The sequence below is a fragment of the Leptonychotes weddellii genome, chromosome 3, assembly GCF_054177405.1.
Source record: "Leptonychotes weddellii isolate Sample4059 chromosome 3, ASM5417740v2, whole genome shotgun sequence".
NCBI lineage: Eukaryota > Metazoa > Chordata > Mammalia > Carnivora > Phocidae > Leptonychotes > Leptonychotes weddellii.
In genome coordinates, this window is record NC_138371.1 from 102736318 (window position 1) to 102759221 (window position 22904).

The 22904-nt window shown below is 37.8% G+C and overlaps 1 protein-coding gene across 1 annotated transcript in view; it reads right to left on the minus strand.

The window, feature by feature from the left end:
• PSPC1 (paraspeckle component 1) overlaps positions 1-22904 on the minus strand; it is a 79186-nt gene that overhangs the window by 40997 nt on the left and 15285 nt on the right. Inside the window, exons 3-6 of the mRNA XM_081815492.1 lie at positions 15787-15882; positions 11897-12093; positions 3694-3778; positions 1859-1949 (exon numbers count right to left, since the gene is read on the minus strand). Coding sequence (XP_081671618.1) covers positions 1859-1949; positions 3694-3778; positions 11897-12093; positions 15787-15882 — 469 coding nt within the window. The remainder of the gene's footprint in view (positions 1-1858; positions 1950-3693; positions 3779-11896; positions 12094-15786; positions 15883-22904) is intronic.

Below are 22904 nucleotides of genomic sequence, written 5' to 3' on the forward strand. Positions count from 1 at the left end.
ATCAAACAGCACCACATGCTACAGAAAAATCTTGCCTGCAAGGGAGACTATTCATGCGGCAAATTTCAATATCATCTTATTTTAAGAAATTGCCACAACCACCCCAACCTTCAGCAACCATCAACCAGTCAGTATTTTTTTAATTAAGGCATGCACTTTTTTTTAAACATAATGCTATTTCACACTTAATAAACTATAGGTGTAAATATAACTTGTATGTACTGGGAAACCAAAGAATTCATTTGACACACTTTATTGTATTGTATTCACTTTACAGCACTGGTCTAGATCTGAATCTGCGGTATCTCCGAGGTAGGTCTATGAGAGGGTTTGAGAGGATCCCTATTCTGAAAGAAGTTCTACTGTGGGTAAAATGCTATCAAACAGCACCGCATGCTACAGAGAAATCGTTTGTGAGAGTCAAAAACTGCCACAGCCTTCCCAACCTTCAGCAACCACCACCCTGATCAGTCAGCAACCAGCAACATCAAGGAAAGCCCTTCCACCAAAAAAAAGATTACAACTCATTGAAAGCTCAGATGATGGTTAGCACTTTTTATCAATAAAGTGTTTTTTCATTAAGGTGTGTACATTTTTTTAGACATAATGCTCTTGTACACTTGTTACATTATAACAGTGTAAACATAACTTTTATATGCACTGGGAAGCCAAAAAGTTCATTAGATACACCTTATTTCAGTATTTGCTTTACTCCAGTGGTCTGGTACCGAACCTGCAGTATATCAGAGGTACACCTGTACTTTCTTATTCCCTGGCACAACATTCCAGGCTCATCCTGGACTTTTTAGCCCAGGAATCAACCACTTCTCCACAAAGCCTTAGTTCCTTTTATTAAAGAATGGTGTTTGAATCAAGAATCTGGGCCCTAATAATGTGCTCACTGTTACTGAGGCATTGCATCACTGCTTCTAGGTAGACAGGAGTTATGAAATGTATGTATGTATGTGAACCCACATATATACACACATCTATATTTCTCTAAGTTAAATACCACTGAGTTCTATTGTTACCCTGATCCCAATTCAACACCACAGGATTCATTTTAGTTTTAACCTTTCTCTCTTTTTTCTTTCTCCAACAATGAGAAACCTGCGTTTCATTATCTATTATTTACTAATTTGTTCACTCAAAAAAGTATATGCATTCTTTTCATTAAAGACCTGATCAAAGTAGGAAAAAAGTACATACAAAAAATAGTTTCAGAACTACTAACCCATATCCCTGTGAGAAACAGATTAATTAGATTACAAAATATATTGCTTTTCTTATAATTGGCCTATAGTGTCAAGACAGTGTTTCCCAAAGTTATTTAGGTTCCTTATTTTCTTCCTCATCCCCTTTTCAGAGTGTTAATGTTATTCACTTGCAATGCAATTATGTTCATTTGTTTTTTTTTTAAAGACTTTATTTTTAAGTAATCTCTACACCCATTCTGGGGCTCGAACTGACAACCCCAAGATCAAGTTGCATGCTCTACTGACTGAGCTAGCCAGGGGCCCCCATTTTTATGTGTGTTTTTTTTTATGCCCTCTTATTGGTTCTCTCACATTGTTTGGTTAAATTATTTATTTTTTTGAGAAATGAAGGGTAGAGTCCTAATTCTAAAAGCCTAGCTGTCAAGTATAAATATAAGGGAAAATGGAGTCAGAGTTTTATACTTGGGAGGGAAGGTTTCCTTTTCTTTGTACAAGTAGAACAGACTTTAACATACTTACATAAAAAGGAAAGAAACGACAACAAAGAAATTCGCAAAAGGTCCCTTGTGTAAGGAGATCATATGGGGAGTTTTATATAATAGTCGTTCTCAAACTTTATGATGCATACGAATCACCTAGAAGATTAAGCACAGGTGGCTGGGCTCCACCCCATATAGTTTCTGATTCACCGGTTGGGGAAGTGGAGGCTTATAACTGGAATGCTGATGCCGTCTGTCCAAATATAATTTGAGAAGAAGTAATTTAGAGTAAAATCAGGGTAGTTGCAAGACAGAAACATACATACATTGATATAAGCAGGTACAAAATTAGAAAAAATACTTCAAAATATACTGAATACAACCTATCTCCAGACCATAAAGACACTTCACATTTATTCAAGGCTTTTTGCCTTCTTTTTTATTTTTTTATTTCCCATGAGCACCTTACTTCCTACCACAAGCACTTACTACTTTTATAACACTTTATTCTTTTTTAAAAGACTTTATTTATTTGGCAGAGAGAGAGAGACAGCAGAGAGGGAACACAAGCAGGGGGAGTGGGAGAGGGAGAAGCAGGCTTCTCACTGAGCAGGGAGCCCGATGCGGGGCTCGAGCCCAGGACTCTAGGATCATGACCTAAGCCCAAGGCAGACACCCAACAACTGCACCACCCAGGCGCCCCTTTTATAACACTTTAAAAAACAAAACTTTGAGGGGTGCCTGGGTGGCTCAGATGGTTAAGCTGGGCTCCCGGCTCAGCAGGGGTCTGCTTCTCCCTCTCTCCGTGCTCATGCTCTCTGTCTCAAATGAATAAATAAATAAAATCTTGAAAAAATAAAAAACAAAACTTTGGGGCACCTGGATGGCAGTTAGTTGAGCATCTGACTCTTGGTTTCAGCTCAGGTCATGACCTAAGAGTGCTGAGATTCAGCCCCATGGCAGCCTCCACGCTCAGTGGGAAGTCTGCTTGATATTCCTTCTCTCCCTCTCCCTCTGACCCTCCACCCCACACTTGTTCTTTTTCTCTAAAATTAATTTAAAAATTTTCTTAAATAAAACTTTAAGTTTGCTTTAATCTATCATAGCTTTGTTCATAACACTTCCTATTATGATTTTTAAAAACTTTTAAGAGTGATATTTATCTCATTATATTTCACAATTAAATACTGCTAGTACAAGAAAAGCTGTTAATTTTTGTTTATGTATCTTGGATCAACCACTCCCCCAAAGTCCTTATTTAACCTAGAAGATTTTAAGTTGACCATCACAGTCATCTATTTTATACTGAGATTTTATTTTATTATTTTTTTAAAGATTTATTTATTTATTTGAGAGAGTGAGAATGAGAGAGAGAGAGTACATGAGAAGGGGGAGGGTTAGAGGGAGAAGCAGGCTCCTCGCTGAGCAGGGAGCCCGATGCGGGACTCGATCCAGGGACTCCAGGATCATGACCTGAACTGAAGGCAGTCGTTTAACCAACTGAGCCACCCAGGCACCCCTATACTGAGATTTTAAATACCCATACCCCTTTTTATCATGTATTCCACTTCCACAAATCTTTTTTAAGCAAATTATCAGAAGCACAAAGATGTATAAGAGCATTCAGTAGTGTTATACACATGGAAAAATTAAAACTAAGAACAATTCAAATATGTCCATCTCTAGAAAAATGATCCAGTAATTCACAGTGCATTCTTACAGCAAATTATATGCAATACCTAAGCCCCTTATATAAGTTCACAGTGAATGCTAAGTGTCCATAACCAGCTTGGGGGGAAAAAAAAAACATAATACCAAAGAATTATGCTAATGTGTAGAGTAATTCCCAAAGTATAGTCAAAATAGACAATTTTGTTATTTTTTTCTGTTATTTTCCAACTTGTACAACTTATTTATTATAGGCAGTGGGGAATTTTATTAAAAACACAATGAAAACTACATATATTCACATATATATTACAATGATGTTCTTTTACCTCAGTTGTATTTGCTTCCGTTTTTGTAACTCTTGGTTTCTGAGTTCTTCCAAGCGTCTGAGTTCTTCTTGACGCCTCATGAGATCTATAAAATATTGATTACACATTAATATTTTTACCTTCCCTTTTTTTTTTTTAAATCAATAATCATATAGATTCTCTACTGCTGGCAATATACTTAGTATCTTATTCATACTCATGCACCTCGCTTTTTTTGTCTATCATTTTATAATGAAAAATTATAAGCTGTGTAATTAATCAAATTAGTATCTTTTCTGGACCTGTTTCTTCATGTGTATGGAAATAATAATAAAATTTATCCTTACGTTAAGAAATTAAAATGGGTAGTAACTGTTTTAATGTAACGCCTGGAACATATTAAAAACAGAATAAACAGTAGCTGTATTTTCATATACAGTCTTTCAAATTAGAAATTTTTTCAGCTGAGAATTTTGTAAAGCCCAAAAGGATGCCTTGGGAGACATGAGCAGAGGGCACATAAGAACAAAAACAAACAGTAAGAATAATAGGATACTGTTTAACTGCCAAAGATTATCCCCCCCCCCCAGTAAATTAGCATAAGATTCCTCCCACACAAAATCAATTTCTTATGAAAAAAGGCTATGAGAGAATTCTTGGGGGTGGGGGCTGAATTCTGACACCAACAAGATTATTTTAAACAAGATGAGAATTCCCCCAGTCACTAACCCTTGCCATATCATCAAGAACAGGGGTTCCAGAGTAGTATAAGATTAGAAAAAGTACATTTCTTTTGCCCAAGTGCTAAAAATCTTTGTAACAGCTTACCAAATTATGTGCATACAAAAAACATTAAAATACTCTGGATGGCACAATTATGGGTTGTGCTTTTATTTGCCCTCTTATCACAGTATCTGAAATTTCTAATGTGAACATAAATTACCTCAATTGAACATTTCTTAATAAATCACTATTCTCAAGAACTTATATAACAAAATACTAAGTTATTCTATGTGCCAATAACCCTAATAATATAACCACAACAAAGTAGGCATCATAACCCTAACAAGGTAAATATTATCGTCCCCATTTTACTGACCGAAAACAGCTGTATTATATATTACTTATGTCAAAGAAAAAAGATTCAGACAGATTATAAATGTATTATAACCATCCAGTTAGGGTAAGGTAGTGACCAGGGGATTCCAACAAGATGCGTGAAAACACTTAGCTACCTTAAAAACCATCAAAAACTACTACAATGATTTCAAACATTGAGACAATTAGTTGTCAACCTTAACTACTCATTAGAACTACCTAAGTACCTTTTAACCAGACGAATTAAATCAAAATCTCTTGGGATGTAGACATCGGTATTTTTTTTTTTTAAAGCATGCTATTTGACTCCACTGTACAAACACTGAGAACCATACAACTATCAGATAATTACTTTAGCTGGAGAAACCTAGCAGATACCAAAAATAGATAATCTACTTATAGTCCTAAGGGGAAATGCTTCGATAAGCGAAAATGTGGAAAGTGTCCTACGATCATTAATTATCCAAGAAAGTCTATCCAGTATATCCAGTAACAATTTTGTCATGGTTTTGCAGGTTAGCTGCTCTTAAATCAGGGACAAATTACCATATATAATAATGTAAAAATGTGCATTACATTTTCTTCCACAAAAAGGAGTAAGAAAGAAACATAAATACTTGTTTTCTGACAACTAGATTTTCTCCCTTTAAGCTGTGCCAGTTGAGAAAACTGCTTTAACCTCTCAGATAGCATTTCCCCATCTGTTAACAGTGGTTATTAGCTCAAAGAATCCAACAATAAAGTTAACAGATAAGCACATTATACAATTTAAGTAAGAGCACTATCAACTTAAAGCAAAACTACCATTTTACATTTACTAAATTATTTAAGTTGCTAATATCCGAGGTTCCTGAAATTTCAACAAAGCTTACATATTTGTACACTGCCATAGTAATATCCTTCTGGGGGGAATAAATTACAAAAAAAAAACACATATATACACATACATATATATATATAGCTGTATTACATATATATATATATATATATATAGCTGAAGTGTTTTCAACCTTTGATCCAGTAAATCACAGTCACAGAGATTTTTCCTAAAAATATAATCCAAAGGCATCCATCCATACACATAAAGACATCAGCTGCAGCACTACTTATTACTAAACCAAAAAAACATTTGAAAATGCTTTCCTAATTTAATGACAAAGAACATAAAATTACATCTATGTAACATAAATATATGGGAATATAAGGGAATAAAGGGGAATAAAGACAAATGTAAAGTTTGATCGGGACTGTGTTTTCTCAATTTAACATCCTTCAAGTCATGAAAACTGAATATATACTCTCTAACAGCCTATTTTCCAGAAATATAGGCACTGAATCTACATTTTTTTAAACATTTTTTTATTTGACAGAGAGTGCACAAGCAGGGGGGAGCAGCAGGCAGAGGGAGAGGTAGAAGCAGGTTCCCTGCTGAGCAGGGGGCCCAATGTTGAACTCGATCCCAGGACCTTGGGATCATGACCTGAGCTGAAGGCAGACGCTTAACCAACTGAGCCACCCAGGTGCCCCAAATCTACAGATTTTAAGGGCATATTTAGTCCCAAAGAAAAGTTGAAACACTATACTGTTACAACAAGATGTATCTTAAATACAAGAATGAAAAGATGGAAAGATATAATAAAGTACAGTAAAATGTTAGTAACAGAATCTAAATAGCGAACACCTTAAAATTCCTTCAACATTATGTTTAAAATTTCTCTTAACAAGGGGTGCCTGGGTGGTTCATTTGGTTAAGCATCTGACTTCTGATCTTGGCTCAAGTCTTGATTTTGGGGTTGTGAGTTCATGCCCTATACTGGGCTCCATTCTGGGTGTGGAGCCTACGTAAAAAGAAAAAGAAAAGAAAAAAAATTTATCTTAACAAAATGTTTGGGGCAGGAGGGTGGGTGGGTAGGGAACACATCCTGGATAAGTTACTGGACTGGACTTAAGAAGAAAGAATCCAGATCAAGTCACTTACGAGACGGGAAAAAATTCAGGCTTACCTCAGACTTCCCCACAGAAACATTCAATGCTAGAAGACAATGAAACATGCTATCAAGTACTTAAGAAAGGAAGAGAGAAAAAGATCCATGAATTTCAAGCACCAGATTAAAATATAAGGATCACAGATAATATTTTAGAAGACACAAGAATGCAAGGAATGTTGTTTTTATGAATTCTTCCTTAAATCACAAGGATAGACATCAATCAAATGAACAGTCATGACTCATCTATTTAAAATAGGGTTAAGATTTAAACGTGTGAGGATTATCATTAAAGAACATTAAGTTGAAATGAAAACATGATATTGAAGAGGTATGTGCACTTCCATGTTCAGTCCAACATTATTCACAACAGTGACCGTATGGAAACAACCTAAGTGTCCATCAACAAGTGAACTGATAAAGATGTGGTGTGTATACGTACATATATATATCTACAATATACATATATACACACTCATACACATAATATACATACACAGACACACACACAATCGAATATTATTCAGCCACAAGAAAATGAAACCCTACGTTTCCAAGAACATGGATAAACCTTGAGGGCATTAAAGCTCAGTGAAATATGCCAAAGACAGACAAATACTGCATAGAACTTATATGTGGAATCTAAAAAACTCAAACTCATAGAAACAAAGTAGAAAGTGGCTGTCAGGGGCTGGGAAGTGGGGTAAATACCGAGAGGTTGGTAAAAGGGTAAAAACTTTCACCTATAATAATAAGGCCTGAGGATTCAACATATAATGTAGTGACTATAGTTGATAACAGTGTATTGTGTAACTGAAAACTACTAAGAGAATAAAACTTAAATGTTCTCCAACAGCAGAAAAATAAACAAAATCAGCTTTTATACTAAAGAAAAAAACTGATGTCATAAATGTAGACAAATAAGATACAAAATAAATAAAAGTTGAGACGGGGGTGCCTGGGTAGCTCAGTCGTTAAGCGCCTGCCTTCGGCTAAGGTCATGATCCCAGGGTCCTGGATCGAGCCCTGCATCGGGCTCCCTGCTCAGTGGGAAGCCTGCCTCTCCCTCTCACACACACCCTGCTTGTGTTCCCTCTCTTGCTGTCTCTGTCAAATAAATAAATAAAATCTGAAAAAAAAGTTGAGAGGAAAAGAGAATGAAGGAGGAATAAATTATGCCTATTTCCTTGGGTTTTTTTTCCTTCAGTAATCAGGACCAAAAGATATTTAAAGGCAATGTACTTCCACTACTTGATTTATCAGTACGAAGGCATACATAAACAGTGATAATCATAAAATTCCATTGGTGGTAGAGGAGAGAGTAATAACAAAATGCATGGCAGAGTTAATCTCATCTATTGGAAGTTTGTAACTACAGGAACAAAGGTAATACAAAAATAACCATGAAGAAAATTCAGGAACTGCCTCCTATGCTGATGATCAAAAACGGGGAGGAGGAAAAAAATACCCTGTAATAGTATAATGGAATTTGGATCCAGAAAGGATTAAATAAAGATCAGCAAAGTATAAAAGTACAATTATTAGAACATATTGGTGTATCCATGAAGAATTAAGATTTACAAAACTTTGCTAAGGTATATACATAAATATTCACTGAAGCACTGCTTTTACTAACTGGAAAAAGAACTAGATATCAATCAACAGAGGATGAGCTAAACTAATTATATCCATTTAGCAGAGTATCATGCAGCCATTTAAAAAATGAGGCAGATCTTCTACAGAAAGTAAAACAGCAAGGTACAGAAAAAGATAAATAGGGGATTTTTTGGTTATAAATAAATATACATATCTACTGACATATTCAAGTTTTCTTTTCATTAAGGAATATACAAAAGAATGTTAAAATACAGAAGACACTGTGACTCCTAGAAGAAAGCAGAAGGTGGGGGCAGGGAGGAGACACTTTTTCTGTACTATTTGAGTTTATTTCCATGATAAGTCAACTAAAGAGCTGTTTCTGTTTCTGCACAGCCATAGAACAAAGATTACCTAAAGTCCCCCCTCGACCTGAATAAACCCTTAGAAATGCTGTATGAAATGTAAAATTGTAGAAAACTGTAAATTAAAAAAAAAAACATTTTTGCACAAACACTAAAAAAAATTTATCACCTGCAGACTTCTGCCAAAATAAACACAAGATGTACTTCAGAAGAAGTAAACCCAGAAGGAATAGGCTTTGGGAATGTGCTAATCACTAAACAATGTGCTTTTCTTATAAACCAAAATATTGTTAACAGGGTTTATAAACAAACACACAAAAAAAGCAATGGAAAAAAAAGCTCATAGGAAATAACTTTGCAAAATTATTCTGCTTCAAAAGTCAAGCCCTAGGGATAGGCAAATCTTCTAAGAGCTCAAAAGAGCTTTATGAGGCCAAAAGAAATCTTGTTCTTTGTCATCACTATATCCTCAAATACCTCAGTGTCTTCTACAACTGACATTAAAAAATATGTGAAGTAATGACTGTTACAATATTGTTTGTCATCATCAGCAACAAATATCTTGTAGTACAAATGCTTCCATATTTAATCAATGTTATGTCCTAACTATGGCATGACTGTAGATAGTGGCAAAGTGCCCAGCAGGCTATGAGCAGAAAACAATTCATATTGGACAGAAGTACTAGAGTAATCATGGGGCCCAGGAAATTAAATTTTTAAAAATTTCCCAGTTGATTCTCATGTGTTTTAAAGCCACAAATTCACCAGACTAGATAACCTTGAAGATCTCTCCTCCATCTCTAAGCAGCCAATGATTCTGTAACCCTATCTTATAAAACAATTTAAAATTTTCTGCTAGAGACTTAGTTTATCTTAAATATATGTAATATAAATGAGTTCAATTTTCTTAGAAGAGTGAACTTACAGAACTGCTAAGTTTAGTGTCCAAATGAAACCAGAAATGTCTGACTAGTTTCTATAGTTGCTGAGCTGGATTTTGTTTTTTTAACTTAGTTTCAGCACAGTTATTTAGTGACTTGATCATAAATGTTCACTACCCATTTACTGAACAGAAAAAACAAACAACCCAGACTTTTAGGAATCAAGAATCTATCAAAAGGATTTAAAGATGAATAATGATCATATTTTTCACTTTTTAAAGAAATACTGGCTCTAATATAAAAGAATGGTTTAGAGACCAGGAATAAATGACAGTCCAGTAAGAAGGTTACTGAAGAAATCTAGGTAAGCATCCTGTGCCTTCATCTCTGGGGGTAGACAAGAGAAGGTAGGTAAATGTTTACTGAAACGCTAAATTAAAAAAAAAAAAATTAACAGTAAGAAAGCAATCAAATGCTTATTTTAAGAAATACAAAACTACTATGAATAGTTGAAAAAATGAGTGACAGGAATAACGAAGAAATTATTTGGAGAATTAAAGAACAGAAAAGGGAAGATATAAACAATAAAGAAAGATAGGCATAAAAAGAAACCCAGCAGGGCGCCTGGGTGGCTCAGTTGTTTAAGCGACTGCCTTCGGCTCAGGTCATGATCCTGGAGTCCCGGGATCGAGTCCCGCATCGGGCTCCCTGCTGAGGGGGGTCTGCTTCTCCCTCTGACCCTTCCCCCTCTCATGCTCTATCTCATTCTCTCTCTCAAATAAATAAATAAAATCTTAAAAAAAAAAAAAAAAAGAAACCCAGCAAGAGGATAGGGGAGAAGTGAGCTTCTAGATATATTTAAGCACGTTGTCAATGTTAGGTAACTGACCAGTGAATATGAGAATAAATGATCACCCATCAGGACTGCTCTTAAAAGTTCAGTTGGCTCTGTCTCAAATGTTTAAAATATTCTTGCCAGCTACAAAAAATTCAGTCTTCATGAATCCCCCTATTTGTCAGCACACATGAAACTTTTTCACCCCTGCCAAAGAATATCCATCTGTATTCTTTTGACACACAGTACAATCTTAAATAGCCAGCATTTGTCATAATTCTTCTTTCCAATAAACAAAATCTTTTAAAAGTTTTTATTTTAATTCCAGTTAGTTAATATACAGTGTTATATTAGTCAGGTGTACACCACAACAAAATCTTGATATGTGACTTTATGCCAAATCTACACACCAAGAATTACCCACTGTGCTTCTCTTTTTGCCAGCAGAATAAAGTATTTGTTACAGGCAAAATTTAACAACCTTAATAACCTCCAACAATACTATGTATGTAGGTAGGACTTTTTTTTTTTTTTTAAGATTTTGTTTATTTATTTGACAGAGAGAAAAAGCACAATCAGGGGGTACAGCAGGCAGAGGGGGGGGGAAAGCAGTCTCCCCACTGAGCAGGGTGCCCGATGCAGGGCTTGATCTCAGGATCCTGGGATCATGACCTAAGCCAAGGCAGATGCTTAACCAACTGAGCAACCCAGGCACCCTTTTTTTTCTTTTTAAACGCAGGGTTTGAACTCACAATGAGGGGCTTGAACTCACAACCCTGAGTTGAGATCAAGAGTTAGACACTTGGGTGCCTGGGTGGCTCATTCGTTAAGTGTCTGCCTTCGGCTCAGGTCATGATCCCAAGGTCCTGGGATTGGGCCTCACATCGGGTTCCCTGCTCCGCGGGAAGCCTGCTTCTCCCTCTCCCACTGCCCCTGCTTGTGTTCCTGCTCTCGCTCTCGCTCTCTCTCTGTCAAATAAATAAATAAAATCTTAAAAAAAAAAAAAAAAGAGAGGGCGCCTGGGTGGCTCAGTTGGTTAAGCGACTGCCTTCGGCTCAGGTCATGATCCTGGAGTCCCGAGATCGAGTCCCACATCGGGCTCCCCGCTCAGCGGGGGGTCTGCTTCTCCCTCTGACCCTCTTCCCTCTCGTGCTCTCTGTCTCTCATTCTCTCTCTCAAATAAATAAATAAAATCTTTAAAAAAAAAAAAAAGAGAGAGAGAGAGAGACACTCAACCAACTGAGCCACCCAGGCACCAAAAACTTATTTTAATAAGGTATTTTTGCTTTTTTTTTTTTCTTTCTTGGAAAAGGGAGATTTTTGTTTCTAATACAGTGAGAGTTCCAACTACCTCCAAAACTCCTAACTGGCAACTTAAATAATAATAGGGATCATTGGGAAATATGAACGAGCCTTAAGAAAAAAAAAAAATCATACCATATCTATATGAAAACCCATTTTTACCTTGCCTCATTAACATTAATTGGTGTTCATGCCTAGCTGCTTCCATTTCTGCTTCCAGTTTCTCTTTGGCTTCTCTGATGTTTCTATCAACCTGCTCACGCTGCTGCTTTTCCATTTCATCAAGAGCCTTCCATCGAGATGCATACTCAAATTCAAAGGTCCCAGGTTGAGCAAAACGTGGCGGCTGTTCTCTTTCCCTAAGTTTACATTTGAAAACATACAGAAATGTATGTTTAAAAGTCAAAACAACAAATAAGATAATAAGGACTACCATTTACTAAGCAGTTACAATGTTTATGGCACTGTGTCAGGCAAGTAAGTATTCGACATGACTTACCTCATGGCAGTATTATAATACATGTTTTAACAACCCTGAGTTTAAGAAACTGCCCAAGGATGCCCAGCTAGTAAGAACAGAACCAGGACTTGAACCTAAGCAATTTGATACTACAAGCTGCACTCCCCTAATTATCACCTTCAATAAGGCCTTCTGGTTTTCACTCAACAAACAATTTTAGATAAGGCAATCTGCAACACATGAATCAAATATGCCCTAAATTGTCAAGAATTAATTTTTTTTCCTAAAAGGAGTAACTTTTAGGGATAATAAAGGCAGACAGTTTATTGAATGTTATGTGCTAGGTTAATTGGCTATGCCAAAAAATAAAGGCCTCACTTATAAATATATCTGTTAATTCTTGTACCTCAAGAACCTAGCACAGTATCTGGCACATTGTATACATTTAACATTTATTTCTTAAATGAATGAATAAAAGATCAGCAAACAAATGACCAAAAAATTTTTTTAAAAAATAATGATCTATGAATGTACTTGAAATTCAAAGAATTTTTTCAATTATTCTTGCCTATAATAGCTTCTTTTAAAAAATATTAGTAGCAGTGCCTGGGTGGTTCAGTCGTTAAGTGTCTGCCTTCGGCTCAGGTCATGATCCCAGCATTCTGGGATCGAGCCCCACATCGGGCTCCCTGCTCCGCAGGAAGCCTGTTTCTCCCTCTCCCACTCCCCCTGCTTGTGTTCCCTCTCTTGCTGTGTCTCTCTCTGTCAAATAAATAAAATCTTTTAAAAATAAATAAATAAATAATATTAGTAAAAACATAATCCCTACCCCACCAGTGAAAGTATAGAGGCCTTGCAATCCTAAATTTTAACTTTTATTTTAGGGTAGGGAGGGGAAGATGCGTAGGTGAGACAAATTTGGGAGATAAAAGGTAAGGCTGTCACAGAAAAAAACACGTAGTAACAAGAAAGAGCTTTAAAGATTTTCAGAGGTACATCAGGAAAATCAAAGTTAACCATGACCTGGTATTCTATACTTAAAAAACAAGACAGACATTTTCTTTTAAAACACTGACTGGAAAAAGGAAAGGAATGGGGGAGATCAACCACCTACTCATTTTTCTGAAAGAATTATTTATTAGTCAGTAGTTCCTAAAATCAGACTTTGACTATAATCACAAATATTAAAAAATCTTCATTTTCTCCAAGGGGAACACTACTGAAACAATATGGATTTGAGGAGTTAGAACTAAATTTGAACCATGGCACTTAGCCTTTGTGAAACATTCCCTTCTGAGCATAACTCTTTAGTAGCAAAACTGGAAATATGAGATCTTGTAAGGTTTGCTGAGTAATTAAATTATATAAATGAATATTTCTATATGTATATAAATTCCACTTTTTGTAACACCCTTATAATTCCAGTTCTCTAATTCTTGAATCCAAAAGTATGCTCTAGTTCAAATTTGTAATGCTAAACTATAACCAGAAAAAAAGTCAAGTGACTAGGAAATCATAGTAATTCTTTGAAAAACAGCATTGTATGAGAAATTAAAACGGTTCTGAATTACAACTGATTATACTACTGATCCTTCTCCCCTAAAATACTTTCTTCCCTTGCTTCCAGGACATACTGCCAGTTGATCCCCCTACAGCAATGACTGTTCCACTCTTGTCTTTGCTAATTCCTTCTATGCTTCCCCAACTCTATATACTGGAGTATTCCAGGGTTCAGTCCTTTGACATAGTTATCTATCACATGTGGTAAGTGTAGCTCAGAAAGCTCATCTAAATTCCAGATGCAAATCCAACTACTTATTTGACATCTCCACTTGGGTTTTGGAAACCATCTCAAACTTAAGATGTCTAAAACAAGGTTCCTGAACTTCCTCCCCCCAAAATGCTCCTCCTACAAGATTCTCCAGATCAATCATTAGCAATTTCCATATTTCCAGTTACTTCGGCCAAAAACCACATAATCATGCTTTTAACTCTCTTTCTCCCACATCCACCGGCAAAACCCAAAGTCTATTTTCAAACTATAGCCAGAATCTGACCACTTCTCACCATCACCACTGTGACCTCCATTTCAGCAGGCTCCTAATTTACTATCCCCCCAATTCCACCCTTGGTTCTTTACAAATCTATTCTTAAAACAGGAGCCAAAAAAGCTACTGTTAAATTTAGGATTAAGTCACTACTCATAAAATACAAAAGTCAGTTCAACAGCCAGCAAGGCACAACAATCTACACTCCTCCCAAGGTCCTATTTCTACCTCCTCCCTACTATTTTCCCTCCCTACTCACTATGCTCCAGCTAAACTGGCCTCTCTACTGTTCCTAGAACTTGCCAGAGTTCCCTCAAGGCCTTTATAGGTACTATTTCCTCTGCTGAGATCACTATTCTCTCTATTCCAGCCCACTTCTGATCCTACATAGCTAGCTTCTTCCTCCCCACTCCTTCAAGCTGTTAATCAAATGTCACCTGTCACCCTCTCAGGTAGACTTCCCAAACCACCTGTAAAAAGAACACACTACTCTGCTCCACAGCATCCACTTTCCCCTGTCTTTCTGCTGTATTTGTTTTACTAATTTTATTGTTTACCCTCCTTACCACCCCCCACATAGCATGAATTTCTGGCCTATTTTGTTCACTGACACATCTCCTGCACCAGGCATATAACAAGCATTCATATTTCTCATTTAAATCAACTACAAAGAAAAAAATTCAACTGCACTAAAAGAACGCTAATTAAAATAACACGCATAAAATATCATTTTGAACAAAGGCTATCAAATCTTAAAATCATACATCCATCTTTTCGTCATGATGAAGAAAAATACCTTTATACATACATCAAGGAATGTAAATTGGTATATTCCTGGAAAACCATCTGCCAGTATTAATCAACTTTAAATATGCATACACTTTGATCTAAGCCTTTACACCTTATGTTAGTGAGTTTTTTAAATAGTAATTCTCACAATTTAATATATATATATTTTTAAGATTTTATTTATTTATTTGACAGATAGAAAGACAGTGAGAGAGGGAACACAAGCAGGAGGAGTGGGAAAGGGAGAAGCAGGCTTCCTGCCAAGCAGGGAGCCTGATGCGGGGCTTGCTCCCAGGACCCTGGGATCATAACCTGAGCCGAAGGCAGACGCTTAACGACTAAGCCACCCAGGCGCCCCTAATACATGTTTTATAATTTTTGGTTCCTTACTTCTTGTATAACTCCACCACCAGAAATATAAGCAGTAGGAAGGCAAAAACAGTTCAAAGTTGCACTGAAAACACGTGGAACAGTGCCTAGCACAAAAGCCCTCCAGTATTTGTTGAATTCATGCTTGCAAATATGTTAGTTTTACCTACCCACACCTGTCCCAGTTATAAAAGTAGACTCAGAATTCTAAGTTAATGTTCTACCCATATATAAAAGAAGAATAACATTCATGTAGACCAGGCCACTCTATTAACCAGATTATATGACTGAACAGAACACCTTATAATCTAACAATACTTGATAACAGATGTGATATATTATCCTTGATATCACATATCAAAATGTCTTTATTAATAAAATCTTACTTATGATATTGTTGGGTTTTCTGCATTAGCTTCTCCGGCAAGCCATCTTCATCATCAAACTGCTCCATAGGCTCCACAATCACTGGACGAGGGGTCCTGGGTAGGTAAAATTGTAAGAGTTTAATGCAGTGTCTGGAATTAACATCTCCCTAGAAATTCTTTGTAATAATTCCAAGGTATATACATGGGAAATTTCTCTCTTGAGAAAAACGTCTCAGAAGTTACTACATATACTCTTAAAATGAGTCAATAAACATTTACTGCATCAGATACAAGTAAACATCTAAGTCAGACAAAGATGAATGCTTTTTAGAGCATACCCCATTCAAGACGACAGAGTAAATCAACATCTTTGAACCTGCATAATCACTGTAGTTAACTTTTACAAATTATGATGGAAAAGAATGAGTACCTAATTCATGTTTTATGTGGAACCATCATCCCCATATCCCACCACCTCAAATTCCCACCTCCCAGCCTCCCTGTGTCTAACCAAGTCTTGTTCAGAAAAGTCTTTCTAAAACCTAAAATGAGGGATGCCTGGGTGGCTCAGTCGGTTAAGCATCTGCCTTCAGGTCAGGTGATGATCAGGGTCCTGGGATGGAGAAATGCATCGGGCTCCCTGCTCAGTGAGGAGCCTGCTTCTCCCTCTCCCTGCTTGTGCGTGCTCTCTCTGGCAAATAAATAAAATCTTAACACAAAAACAAAAACACCCTAAAATGACATCTAAAATACATCAGCCAAGCAGCCAGGCAGCTAAGCAAAAGGGAAGGAGGGGAGCCAGAAGACAAAGACACGTTCAAGGTGGAGGCTGGGGGCAGGGGGAAGCAAGAGTGGGTGATGAAAGATATGACTTGTAAATGTTCCTTCTTTACTACTTTCCTAAGTAAAACAAAAGGATGGAAAAGCTCATTGAGGAAGACAAAACAGGGAAATGAAATAGATATCAGATGATATACTGATATTAAAATTTCCTCGCTATTATTCATTAAGTTTGTAAGGCTTTTATAGCCAAGCACAGTGTTTTAAAACCACCACCACTGAAAGTACCCATGTATGTTTTTTAACAATACACTTTCTTGTAGCTTAGACTGGACTCATTTCCAAAATGATGCAAAAGTATTTTTACCGTTTTTCCAAATTAGCAAATACCAAGACTGGTGTGTTTTCAGTGATAAAAGAATGCACTGGATTCATTTTTGTCAAAGAAGATATTGTGGCCTGTCCAAGGAATGGATCAGGGATGATCAGCTGTATGAGAAAGAAGCACTAAGGATTTACAGATCCTGTCAAACTGTTGCTGATATCCTCATCACAGCTGGGACTGTTACCATTGCTATCAACACAATCACCTTCATGTCATCTGTAATAATACCCCTGGAGGGCCTGGCTGCCTAACCCAGTGGAGAAGAGGCTTTGGTTCTTCCTGCTCCTGCCTCCCAACCGCCTCACACACAGACAGATGAATATAGCATATTCATTTGACAGGATCTAACTGGCATCTGTACATGAAGATCCGTATCAGACTTTCTTATGGTTAGTGCCTTTCACTGATACCAGAGCATCTCCTCTGGTAGTTGTGTTTTGTTAATTATGTTTACTTTTTGAACTACGTAAGCCTAACCAAAAATAAAAGATCTTTGCCTAAGTTAAATTTTTTTTTCCCTTGCTATCAGTCTCTCACTATGCAAATAATAGTAAATCTATTGCAGTAGTAAATCTGTGCATTAACACAAGGGCTAAGAGGTGAAGGGGTTTTCTGGATTCCAAAAGCTTCCCTTTACAAATAAATGAAGATCCTGAGAATAACAGAGACTTTAAATCCTAAACTGTTATTAAAAATGATTACTGGGGGGGCGCCTGGGTGGCTCAGTCATTAAGTGCCTTCGGCTCAGGTCATGATCCCAGGGTCCTGGGATCAAGCCCCGCATTGGGCTCCCTGCTCCATGGGGAGTTTGCTTCTCCCTCTCCCACTCCCCCTGCTTGTGTTCCCTCTCTCGATGTCTTTCTCTCTGTCAAATAAAATATCTAAAAAAAAATGATTACTGGGGCACCTGGGTGGCTCAGTCGGTTAAGCATTGGACTCTTGATTTCAGTTCAGGTCATGACCTCAGGGTCATGGTACTGAACCCCACGACGGGCTCCACACTCAGCATGGAGTATGCTTGTTCCTTTCTCTGCTCCTCCCCTTGCTTTCCCACGTTCTCTTGCCCTCCCAAATAAATAAAATCTTTTTTAAAAAAGGAGAGCGAGAAAGAAAAATGATTATTAAAAATGATTCCTTGGGTGGGGGCACCTGGCTGGCTCAGTTGGTGGAGCATGCAACTCTTGATCTGAGGGTTTTGAGTTTGAGCCCCACGTTGGGTATAGAGGTTACTTAAAAATAAAATCTTTATTAAAAAAATGACTCCTGGGCTAGTAAAGACATTTTAAATATATTTTTTAAAGATTTTATTTATTTATCTGACAGAGAGATAAAGCCAGAGAGCACAAGTGGAGTGAATGGCAGAGGGAGAGGGAGAAACAGGCTCCCCACTGAGCAGGGAGCCCGATGTGGGGCTCGATCCCAGGCCCCCAGGATCATGACCTGAACTGAAGGCAGACGCTCAATCGAACGAGCCACCCAGGCACCCCCCAAGTAAAGACATTTTAGACAGAAAATGAAACAGAAGCAGGTGTGGAATACCTTGGGGTGATGGACACAAGGGGATTATAGAAACCTCAGATAAACTGAGTGGAAACCCAAAAGAAAAGAGCCTTACAAGCCTCAATTTCAAGGGTGATAACTCATATCCCAACATCTAAAAAAGTGAAGTGTGGTAAAGACTGAGTAAATACAGCCTCAAAGATCACATGCAACCCAATGAAGTAGAAGAAAATAGCTGAGAGTTCCTGAACCCATAAGAGGACCCAAAGAGGCCCAAGGACAAACAGAAGATGATGCACTATATTGACCACTTACCCAATGGAAGCCATTGCAGGACCACAAACATCAGAATAATAATAGGGCCAGATAAGAACTCCTCAGCAGAAGCCAACAAAGACAAACTCACCCCCCCACTTCAATACCAGAAGGCCACTATCCCCCAAGAGAAAAATCAGAAAAGGAGACTCAAGAAGGAAAACATACTAAGTAAATCACACTCAGAACATGACAGAATTACTTAGAATTGACAAGATTAATTTTACGAAGTCAAGGAAATGAACAAAATTAGAGAATATAATGACACCTCTACTATACTTTCAAATAATGTTGAGTTTATAACTATGAATTTTCAATTTTCAACATATGAATATGGGCCACCAGACACACTTAAGACATGGGGGTGAATACAGCCCTCTGAGACAAAACTTGACCCATACAAACATTATATACTTATACCTTGTTCCTGGAATTTCATTTCTAAAGAGATACAGGAATAAGTGAGGAAAGATCAGTCAGTCACAACCACATTCATCATATTACGTAAAACAAAGAGACCATGTGTAGTGTTCAAGAGAAGCCCTTAAGGGATTCTCTTATTTATTTTTTTTGGTTGGGTTATATGCTAAAATGTGAACACTTATGGTTTCACTGTATGCACTACTCCCTGTAAAAATTCCCCTTGTCCATTATCTCACACATCTTGTTTATTTCACTTTGATCTTCTGTTGTTAAAGATTTATCTGAAAAAGTCCATGCAAGTGAGGGGAGGGGCAGAGGGAGATAGACAATCTCAAGCACACTCCCACTGAGCTTGGAGCTGGAACCCAATGCAGGGGCTCAATCTCACAACCCATAAGATCATGACCTAAACTGAAATCAAGAGTTGAATGCCTGGGGCGCCAGGGTGGCTCAGTTGTTACGCATCTGCCTTCGGCTCAGGTCATGATCCCAGGGTCCTGGGATCGAGCCCCGCATCAGGCTCCCTGCTCAGCGGGAAGCCTGCTTCTCCCTCTCCCACTCCCCCTGCTTGTGTTCCCTCTCTCGCTGTGTGTCTCTCTGTCAAATAAATTTAAAAAAAAAGAAAAAGAACCATTTTTCTGAATCTAAAAGAATCCCATTTAATGGAAAGATGTGATGAAGCAAACAAAATGATAGAAAAGTAATCTTTTTGAAGTAGGAGTATAAAATAGGAAAGTTATAAAAAAATTATTAATGGAACAATCACTTGTATACAAAAAAAGTTAAGAAAATAGGCCTAAAACGGCTATGCCACCACCCTAAAAGAAAAGGCTGATTTTCTGTGCAAAACTGTACAAACAATGTGGTTTACGTTGAATATAAACCATCTAAGTTTGTTTCCTTCATGGGGTCCTAAATTCTGGTATCTTCCAGGTAGCGGAAACACTCTACCCTCTACTCCACCAACCCTTTGCACACACCACTGGGGTCAGTTCAACTTCACTTGGTAGTAAGCACTTCATTGTATTGTCTCAACTAATTGCTGGAGGAATTAAGACAAGTCCTGTGTTACTCACCTGGAAAAGAAATCTTGGAAGTAACAAGAGCTTTTTAACAATTTGCTACATTCTTTTATTTATAGAATATAAATATACATTTATATGCTAAATTTACTTATAAATTTTGAACAGCTCTTAGCACAGATGCATAGCGAACGGTCTGCATAAACAGATGTGGGGTTTGCAACTTCAGTTTGTACTTTTATTGAGATATAACTCACACACCATAAAATTCATCATTTTAAAGGGCAGAGTTCAGGGCTTTAGTATGTATAACCATCACTATGATCTAATGCCAGAACATTTTCACCACCCCAGAAAGAAACCCGAAACTCATTAGCTATCAATTCCCCATTTCCCTGAACCTCTGGCAACTACTAGTCTACTGCCTCTGTGGTATATACACCCTTTAAAAAAATTTTTTTTCAGGGGGCGATTGGGTGGCTCAGTCGTTAAGCGTCTGCCTTCGGCTCAGGTCATGATCCCAGGGTCCTGGGATCAAGTCCCACATCGGGCTCCCTGCTCTGTGGGAAGCCTGCTTCTCCCTCTCCTGCTCCCCCTGCTTGTGTTCCCTCTCTAGCTGTCTCTCTCTCTCTGTCAAATAAATAAATAAAATCTTTAAAAAAGAATAAAAATTAAAATAAAATAAAAAATTTTTTTTCAGGGCCCATGGCTGGCTCAGTCATTTGAGCATGTGACTCTTGATCTCAGGGTCATGAGTTCAAGCCCCATAGAGATTACTTTAAAAATTATAATAAAGAGGGGCGCCTGGGTGGCTCAGTTGGCTGAGCGACTGCCTTCGGCTCAGGTCATGATCCTGGAGTCCCGGGATAGAGTCCCGCATCGGGCTCCCTGCTCAGCGGGGAGTCTGCTTCTCCCTCTGACCCTCCTCCATCTCGTGTTCTCTGTCTCTCATTCTCTCTCGCAAATAAATAAATAAAATCTTTAAAAAAAAAAAAGAGGGGCGCCTGGGTGGCTCAGTTGGTTTAGCAGCTGCCTTCAGCTCAGGTCATGATCCCAGGGTCCTGGGATCGAGCCCCACGTCGGGCTCCCTGCTCAGCGGGGAGTCTGCTTCTCCCTCTCCCTCTGCCTGCCTCTCTGCCTACTTGTACTATCTCTGTGTCAAATAAATAAATAAAATCTTGGGCGCCTGGGTGGCTCAGTTGGTTAAGCGACTGCCTTCAGCTCAGGTCATGATCCCAGGGTCCTGGGATTGAGTCCCGCATCGGGCTCCCTGCTCTGTGGGGAGCCTGCTTCTCCCTCTCCCACTCCCCCTGCTTGTGTTCCCTCTCTCGCTGTGTCTCTCTCTGTCAAATAAATAAATAAATCTTTTTTAAAAATAAATAAATAAATAAATAAAATCTTTTAAAAAAATTATAATAAATTTTTTTCATGAGTGTTGCATTTCCTGGTGTCATGAAATATTCTTCACAAAATAACTACATACTAATCCACTATAAATATGATCTACTTAATCAATTCTCTATTAAGAAATTCAGATTTGGCCAATATTTTGTTATTAGAAATAAAGTGATAAACCACATATAGTGATATACCAAACCTTTGAGTCAGGTTTGGATCAGTTGGAGGAGTGTGTAACTCTTGGTCTTGGGGCTGTGAGTTCGAGCTCCATGATAGGTACAGAGACCACTTAAATAAATAAAACTTAAAAAAAAAAAAAGGGGGGGGAACCATCTATTTAAACTTTTTCCATGGAAATTCCAGAATACATTTGCCCCATAAACATCTATACCCGGGGGGGGGGGGGGGCGCCTACCTGGCTCAGTCAATGGAGCATGCAACTCTTGATCTTGAGGATCTGAGTTCAAGCCCTACATTGAGTGTAGACATTACTTAAAAAATTTTTAAAACTTAAGAAAAAAAAAAATCTATACCCAGGAAACAAAGAACAACCAAACATTTATGGTCCATAATGTTTGCCATAAAGTTAGTTATTACAGCAAAAAAAGGGCAACAACCTAAATGTCTAATAATAGAATGTCTATTGTCCAAAAAAGGAATACTTAAGTCTGGCATAGCTATAACAAACCATGGATTTTTTATAATATCAAAAAGACTCACAATATAACAGTCAGGTAAACTTAATAAAAAGAAAAGGATGCTGGGCGCCTAGGTGGCTCAGTCGTTAAGCATCTGCCTTCTGCTCAGGTCATGATCCCAGGGTCCTGGGATCAAGCCCCACATCGGGCTCCCTGCTCCTTAGGAGCCTGCTTCTCCCTCTGCCTCTCTGTCTGTCTCTCATGAATAAATAAATAAAATCTTAAAAAAAAAAAAAAAGAAGTCAATGCCTGGATTCAAAGGACAGGCTGTCTTGTTAGGGGCTAACACAGCTTGGTGACCTGAAGATGAAGCCAATGCTCACCGACCATTCTGAAAATCCTAGGGCCCTTAAAAATTACGCTCAGTCCACTCTGCCTGTGCTCTACACATAGAACAACAAAGCCTGGATGACAGTACATCTACTTACAACGTGGTTTACTGAATATTCTAAGCCCACTGCTGAGATCTACTGATCAGAAAAAAAAGATTCCTTTCAAAATATTGCTGCTCCCTGACAATGCGCCTGGTCACCCAAGAGGTCTGATGGCGATATACAACAAGATTAATGTTGTTTTCACGCCTGCTGACACAACATCCATTCTGCAGCCCCACAG